Here is an 8993-nt window from a genome sequence, read left to right on the forward strand (position 1 = left end):
GAGGTCGTTCATGATCAGCTTCCATATGAATTTTCAGTAAGGTCCGAAGGGGGATCATGGCGACAGAGTTGTCATAGGTGAGGCGGCGGATGGCTTGGAACTTGGTGTTGAAGGAGGTGACCTCGTGGGTTTGGAGGAAGAGCTTGAAGAGTTCAAAAGAAGAAGCAACCACAGTGGGCATGGAGCCAAAATAGAGGGAGAAGATGGGGCCATGGCGCTTGGAGAGACGGATGAGGGAGTGGTGAATGAGAGGGTCCAAGAGGTGGAGGTGTCCCACTAAAGGGAGGCGAGACTTTGGGCTCGGAGGATTTGAAATTTCACCGTTGGAGTAGGGCAAGGGTGCATAAAGAGTGTTATCACTAAGAAGGCGATTGCAAGTCGAAGAAACATTGTTCCTTTGGGATTTCGCCGTTGGAGTAGGGCGAAGGTGTGTTATCACTGCAAAGGTGATGCAAGTTAAGGAAACATTATTCCTTTGGGATTTTGGGATTTCGCCATTGGAGTAGGGCGAAGGTTCACTGCAAAGGTGATGTAAGTTAAGGAAACATTATTTCTTTTTGCTCTCAGTTACACACAAGAAATCTGAGTTTGATGATTGCTCTTCTGGGTTATCCGCCATGCCGCCACAACGTTGCAAAGTCCCCACAGACGGCGCCAATGTACAAGATGTCTCTGGTACGGGTTGAGAGATGGATCGAGAACTTGCGGGTTGAGGCAGATGCCGGATCACTTGACTGGAGCAATGGGAGGAGGTACCTGTAAAGACACTCCGACGCTCAAGTCAAGATGGATCTGAGAGGTATAAGGTGTGAAGAATGAATGAATACCTGGAGGGACCTGGGTCCTCTATTTATAGGTGATGGTGAATATCTTATCTTATTTTATTTGGCTAAGATAAGGGATATGTTTGAATTATCTTATCTTATCTTACTTGACTAAGATAAGGGAGACATTTGAATTCGAAAGTTGGTTAGGAGCTCTAGTGGGCCAGTTCCGGGCCTTCTGGAAAGGTGAAGCGGGTCGGACCCGGGTAACCAGGTTCGGAGACCGTTCCGGATATAGGATCCGTGGGCCAGATCCGTAACAATAGTTATTAACAAAATAGTAATAATTTTAGGAACATCGTGTTGAGAGTCACGTAGTAGAGAAATCTCTCAAATCAGATAAACAAAGAAATTACAACACAGATAAAAGGCCAAAAAATTGTTGCACTCACATCAACATTGATTAGTGAATACAAATGTACTATAAAAAATCACTTATTCAAGACATCATTTTTATTTCTAATTTAAATTATTCATTGATTATAGAAAATAACTTCGCCAATACTAATATCATCAGACGAAAATCACATGCACATCAACAGATTAAGGAGAAAGAAAACCATACAAATTCAAGACACATCTTCGGAAGAATAACATACATACAAAGATGGAACAAATAATGTAACACAATAGAAAGTGCATACAACTCAACAATTCATAAAGAACATGTCTTCATAAAAACCTACGACAGAAAGAAGAAAACAACGAACTCTAACAACAACCAATAAAGAAAAAGGAGGACGAATGCCACATGAGAAGACTGTTGGAGATGATATTAAGTTGGTATCTAATGGCTCACAAAAGCAAGCTGTAATTGATTATGGTTGAATAACTATAGTTAATTTATTTACCATATTGAGTTAGGTTTTAGTAAGGTTAATTTTCTAATAGCTATAAATAGTGGATAACAATATGTACTCCCCTGTATTCAGTTGTTCGTTTTCAATTTTAGGTTTTGTATTTGTTCATATGACAAATCTACTGAGTCTTCTTCTTCCGCCTCAATATTATTTTCTTCACTAAAATCAGATCTAGACCACGATTTCTTCAAAGACTAAGTCCATCAACTAAAACAAATACAAAAATCAAACTACCAAATAAAAATGTCACTTTGTACAACTCCAACATCCAAATCTTTTGTACTACAAATTATTTTAAATAAAGCATCTTTCAAATTTAACTTTAATTTACACATATTCAATTTAATTCTACAAAAACATAACAATTTTTAATATTTATTATATATTTTCATTAATTTACCGTCGGGTCAAATTCTAGTCTTAAAGTGAATGATCATTTTACAATGTTAAGTATCTTTCTTGTGAAAATTATATTGAGGTGCATTTTATATAACTAGCAGCTTAATGTTTCCAAATTCCAAATGTGCACACAAGAAGGGGACAAGCTTTGTGAATGAATATACCCGATAACTTTCTTTCATTTTATCTGCTTTCTCTATCTCCTTTCTCTTTTCTTTAAAAGAAAAAAAAACAAAGAATCAAACCAAGAAAGGATCATTTTTGTTACTTATACTTGATATGTAATAACAATGACAAAGCAAGAAAGGAAGACCAAATAGGAGAAAGAGGAGTGCTAGGGGGCCAGCAACTTTTGGTATTTATAGCCATCAAATAGCCATCAATGATGGTTTTAATGGTGTAAGATTGGTGTGAGATTTCATCCAATGGCCCACTTTTCTTTGCTGGTTACATGCTGGCCAGAATTTGAAAAAGTTGCTGGCCCCTAGACTTTTCCATAGGAGAAATAAAGGAATAAGAGTTTTAGTGTTTGAAGTTCCGCAATTGATTTTAAAAATGTCAATATTCAACAGATCTAGTCAAATTCTCTCTCTAGATAGAAAATATTATCTTGTTAATTTAACAACAATACTAAAAAATTACTAAACACACACGAGAAGTGTTTTTTTGCTGTATTGATAGAATTACTCTACTTAGTATGTCAAAAAATTATTAGTTTGTTCATAAAAATAATTGAAAAAAATCAATATCACATGATAATTCTCATATGAGATATATTTTTGGACATAATAATAATAATGATAACAATAATAACAGTAATAATAAATATGAGAAAAATACTTAATCTTGGATGCAGAACAACCTTATTTTAGAGTTGGATGAGAAAAAATACTTAATAATAATTCCCAAAGATTGATAACTATTATTACCTTAGTCATGACTCATACCACAGTTGAAACCTTCTTCAACTTGCAGTTTTGTTGCATCTCTCAGACTTAAAAACACAAACTAAAAGTTCCAAACAAACTATTAAACTAAGACAAAGACATTAGCAACGTACAAGTCATTAAAATAAGACAAGTACCATGCATTATTGTTATTAATAACCTCATAATATATTACCATGATATACATACAAAAATATGGAGCCAAAATGTTCCTAGTTCTATATAGTTTCCACAAAGACTAGTAGTGTCCATTGGTGACACGGAAACAACACCACTTGCAAGAATTAAAAAATGAGAAATTAGAGCAAAGCCAATTAAGCACTCCACTGCTATGAATTTTCTAAGTTATCTCGGAGGTGATACTGGGTCTTGTTGCTGAGGAACGAGGAACGATTGACATTGACACCTTCCAAAGAGGAATTTTAACTGTTAGTTACGTAGCAATGTAGCATGTATATGCAGCACTTTCTTTGGAAAGTTTTCTTGTTTTTAACTCTGTAGAATTTCGTGATATTGTATATCTCTAAGAAGAAGATAATACCATGATTGATGTGCAGTGAAACAACTCCATTGTTGCTATTTAGTAATGTTGCATCTTTCAAACAACAATTAACAAATGAAGAGTTGGTGAAGAGCCAGCTAAGCACTCCACTCATAATACATGAACATGTACATCAAGGCAAAAAAATTCTCTGCCAAATTCCTCTACTTGCCTCATTGTTGGGAAAACTTTTATAATACATGAACGTTGTTGAACATGTACATCAAGACAAAAAATTTCATCACGTATTTACTGTAAAGTAATGTTTGTTACCAACAACTTCCAAAAGCAAAAAGAAAAGAAAAACTAGACCTTAAATCCTTAATTAATTAGGATTAGGAAAGTTAACATTGCAGCATCAGCATCATTATTTTATTATGATCCATAAACAGCTCATGATGATTTTTACTGTGATACAAAATTTCCAAAGACTACAATTCCATTGGTCCTTCAAAAGTTAGTTGGAACTTTCCACGCCTTCAAAAGTTTCTTACGATACGATTAAAGGCTTTAGGCAGTTACTTTGTACCTTCCAAAATAACAATTAACGATAACAATTAAAAATAAAAAGTAGAGTGTATAAATAAGAGCGGGCAAGACACTCCACTAACATAGTTATTTTAATGTTACCACGGAGACCCTGAGTCAATTGCCTTTGTCTTTCATGGCGGGAAACCAATGTCCATGAACCTTACATTATTTTATTACTAAGGTGTCTAAGGAAATGTTATATTAATCATTTGTTTCATCATTCAAACAATAATTTTAAAAGATGACGAGTTAAAGCAAAGCTAGGTGGCAACTCTAGAGACTTGCTTGACACCTTCTTTGTACACTTGATTAAGAAAACCACTCTATCGAATTCACTATACCCTGACACCATTGTTCTCTTACCTTCTCCGAAAATCCATTAACTTTTCTGTTTCCTTAGTTGATCTATTCAATTTGTTGTTGAGATCATATCATGGCCGGTGCAGTTGTTGGTGGAGCTTTCCTCTCTGGCTTCATTAACATTGTCATTAACAAGTTCCTTACAGAGGATGTGGCCAACAAGGTGTTTGGCAAGAAGCTTGGCCCTAACTTGGTTGAAAGGCTGAAGACTGCTCTTTTGGGTGTTGAAGGACTTGTTGCTGATGCTGAGATGAAGCAGTTCGGTAATCCATCTGTGAGGAAGTGGCTCGATAGTCTCCGGGATGCTGTTTACTGTGCTGAGGACTTGCTGGATGCTGTCCTCCTCAAAGCCACCACTCAAAAGAATGCAAGTTCTTCCTGGTCCCTTAGCTTCTTCATCAACCGAGATACGAAGATGGTAGACAAGATGGAAGTGGTGGTTAGAAGAATTGAGGATCTTGGAAAACAAAAAGATTTCCTTGGTCTTGAAAAGATTCCCACTGGTACCTCATCATGGAGGACTCCATCCACTTCTCTTGTAAAAGGGACTGTGTATGGCAGGGAGGATGACAAGAAGGCCTTAATCAAGATGCTGAATGACAACTGTGAGCATCACTTGTCTGTGTTTGCTATTGTTGGCATAGGTGGGGTTGGTAAAACAACTTTAGCCCAATGGCTGTACAACAATGAAGGGGAGTTCATGAAGGGATTTGATCTGAAAGCATGGGTTTGCGTATCGGAGAAGTTTGAAGTTGTTGAGACTACAAGGAATGTCATAAAGCAGCTACATGGAGATTCTTGTAGTCTCGATGATTTCAATTCACTTCAAAATGCTCTGAAAGAAGAATTGTCCAATAAGAAGTTCTTTATTGTTCTGGATGATGTTTGGAGTGATGATGGTGACAAATGGAGTAATTTTATGACCCCTTTCCAACAAAATGGGAATAAGGGAAGTATTGTTCTTCTGACTACTCGGGAGGAAAATGTTGCTTCCGCAGTTCAAAATTGTCGGCCTTATTTTCTCAAGAAGTTGTCGGAGGACTATTGTTGGTCAGTGTTTGCAGAAAATGCATCTTTTCCACAATCAAATGGGAGAGCAGCACTTGAAGAAATAGGCAGAAAGATTGTCAAGAAGTGTGATGGCTTGCCATTAGCTGCAGAAACACTTGGTCGTTTGTTATGTACAAAGCACGATGTTGAGGAATGGAACAAGATACTAAGGAGTGATATTTGGGGATTTTCTGTGCAGAAGAGTAAGATTATCCCAGCATTACTGATAAGTTACTTCCATCTTCCTCCACATTTAAAGGGTTGTTTTGTTTACTGTGCTTTATATTCCAAAGATCATAAATTTGAGAAAGATGATCTAATCCTTTTGTGGATGGCAGAAGATCTTTTACCACCACCAAAAAGAGGAGAGAGTTTAGAAGAAGTTGGTTGTGAATGTTTTGATGAACTTACTTCTAGATTATTTTTCACAAAGAATGAAGACTTTGGTGATTATTTTGTGATGCATGATCTCTTGCATGACTTAGCAATATTCCTTGCTGGAGATTTCTATTGCAACTCAAAAGAACTTGGTAAAGAGGAGGAGATAAAGATTCAGACTCGGTATTTATGTGTAGATTTACGTCATTGCAGCTCAAAACTTTATAATTCTATTTCTAAAGTAAAATCTTTGAGAACATTATTATTGTTTGACGGTTTCTCATCTCCCAACTGCAACATTGAAGCCGCAACACGTGAGATATTATCAAAATGTAAATATTTGAGAGTTTTATCCTTTGATAAAGTTGATGTGTTGCCTAATTCAACAGGAGAATTGATCCATCTGCGCCACCTGGATCTCTCTTTTACTGAAATAGAGACATTACCCGAGTCTTTGTGCAGCTTGTGTAATTTGCAAACATTGAAGTTGTATCAATGTTCTGAGCTAACTAGGCTGCCTAGTGGTTTGCATAATCTTGTGAGTCTCCGGCATCTTGATATTAGAGGAACTTCTTTGGAAGAAATGCCCAGAAAAATGAGCAAATTGAATCAGTTGCACGTTTTACGTTCCTTTGTCATCGGCAAGCACGAAGACAATGGAATCCAGGAGTTAGGAGGGCTGGTAAATCTTCATGGATCCCTTGAGATTAAGAAGTTGGAGAATATTGTTGATGTGAAAGAAGCAAAGAGCGCAAAGATAATGGATAAGAAGCACATTGATGAATTATGGTTGGAATGGTCTTCAGGTGATGATTTGGTTTCAAGCACAGAAAAGGAAAGAGACATGCTCGATAACTTGCAACCACACAATGGGTTGAAGGAGTTGAGAATCAAGGGATACAAGGGTACAATATTTCCAGATTGGTTGGGGCGCTGTTCCTACAACAATATGACAAGTGTATATCTAGAGTCTTGCAAGAATTGCTGCATGCTGCCTTCACTTGGACAGCTGCCATCTCTCAAGTTGCTGCGCATTCGAGGTTTCAATCAGCTGAGGAGTATTGGCGAGGAGTTTTACAAGAATGAAGGAGATCATCATCATTCGTTGCATATTGCATCGTTTCCCTCACTGGAGAGTTTGAAGTTTCATAACATGCCACGATGGGAGGTGTGGCACGTATCTGAGTCGGAAGCTTTTCCTCAACTTAGGGAGCTTGAAATAACAAGTTGCCCAATGTTGAAGGAAGAGATGCTTAATCTGGTACTCCTCAGAATCGTTTTTTCTTTGTCGGATGTTTCCAAAGATCGCAAACTACGTATAATCAATAGTGAATGGCGCAGCGAGGCCATGTATCTTGATGGGGATACTTTAACAATTAGGGGACGTGAATCTGTGGAGGAGTCTGCATTTAAGGCAATGATCAGCATGAACCATCTAAGTTGCCTCCAACAAATACACATCTCGAGCTGTGATTCACTGACCTCCTTGTCGTTGGATGTATTTCCGAATCTCAAGAATCTCCGGATAGAAGGGTGTAGGAATCTGGAATCAGTGTCAATGTCAGAGGCACCACATGCTGCTCTTCAACGCCTCTCCATCTCTGAATGTCCTGAATTAGTGTTATTTGCAGGAGAAGGACTGGCTGCACCCAACTTGACTCATCTCAGCATCACACATTGCCACAAGTTGGAGGCATTACCACGTGACATGAATAGTCTACTCCCAAGTTTACACTCTCTCCAGATATATAGTTGCTCAGACATGTGCAGGTTGGCAGAGGGTGATTTGCCGCCTAACTTGAAAGAACTTGAAGTGGGAATTTGCGAGCAACAAATAAGGGATCTATCATGGATGCCCAACTTCCACACCCTCACTCATCTTACTATTTATGGTTATGGGTGTAAGAACATAAAGTCATACCCACAGGTGGGTTCGCTGCCTCACCTTCCCTCCGTTACCACTCTCAATATATGCTGCTTCAAGAATCTGGAGACATTGGAGTGCAATGAGCTTCTCCGCCTCACCTCCCTTCAACACTTGCACATTTATGACTGCGAGAAGCTGGAGAATATGGAAGGAGAAAGGCTGCCTCCCTCGCTCTTGCTACTTCAACTTTCATGGTGTCGTTTGCTGGGAGAACACTGCAAGAAGAAGCATCAAATAATCTGGCCCAAAATTTCGCACATTCCCACCATTGAAGTGGACTCCAAACAAATTGTCTGAACAGAGATTTCTGTGCAGGTAATTCTCTAATCTTCATGATTCACACATGCACAAGTGATACTTATTAACACTCCTATTTTTCAATAAAATTGCATTTACAGAGGAATATAAGAATTAATTATCATGAAATAAAAATTGAAAGACAATCAATATCTTTTTTCGTGTATCCAGCACTTGAGAATTTCTTTAGATATATTAAACAATTGGATGAATCAAATTTACTGCTTTTACCATCCTCTGCAGGTAGCTTCTACCGAGGTACAAGTGCCCAGATGGATAATATTTCAGCACATAATCTTTATATAAAACAAACCATACTTACATTACCTTCATTCAATCAAAAGAACTGATTTCTGTTACGTATAGTTACTCTATTCCTCTCTGCAATTTACTTCAGGTTGCAGAATATGGCAGGAGAAAAGCTTCCTTCCTTTCACTTACTACTTGAAATTCAAGACTGTCCTTTGCTCGGTGAATGCTACAAGAAGAATAGTTGCAGCTAAACTCTCTATGAAGGTAACATAAATTTGATGGATATATAGGTATTGATATTTGGAACTGCTCTATCTCATATCATTTCTTATGGATACCATCTCATAGATTTTCCAGGGGCCTGAAGAGATACATAACTGCTACGGTCAAGGAATTGCTTTCTTTATGGATTCAACCAATAAAATGTGCATTAGACGCACCTCTTCTGTGGCAATTGCAACTTGGGGAGCATGTAGGTACTTTTGTAAAATTTTGCACTGCAGTATTACTATTTTGATGTCAATCTTTTCTAAAGCTGAATTTATCCCTTTCAGTTCTGTTTTTGAAGTTAAAAAGGAGTGCAACAATGTTGAAGACATCATTCTGCATTTATCAAGCAGGTTCTGA

At 37.6% G+C, this 8993-nt stretch overlaps 1 protein-coding gene across 1 annotated transcript; it reads left to right on the forward strand.

Annotated features, from left to right (window-relative positions):
• The first annotated feature begins 4535 nt into the window (after positions 1 to 4535).
• On the forward strand, positions 4536 to 8993 carry LOC130962377 (putative disease resistance protein At3g14460). Its single transcript, XM_057888600.1, has 4 exons — positions 4536 to 8016; positions 8512 to 8630; positions 8715 to 8842; positions 8921 to 8993. The coding sequence occupies exons 1-4, from the start codon at positions 4536 to 4538 to the stop codon at positions 8991 to 8993; spliced, it is 3801 nt and encodes a 1266-aa protein (XP_057744583.1).

The sequence above is a fragment of the Arachis stenosperma genome, chromosome 2, assembly GCF_014773155.1.
Source record: "Arachis stenosperma cultivar V10309 chromosome 2, arast.V10309.gnm1.PFL2, whole genome shotgun sequence".
Lineage (NCBI taxonomy): Eukaryota > Viridiplantae > Streptophyta > Magnoliopsida > Fabales > Fabaceae > Arachis > Arachis stenosperma.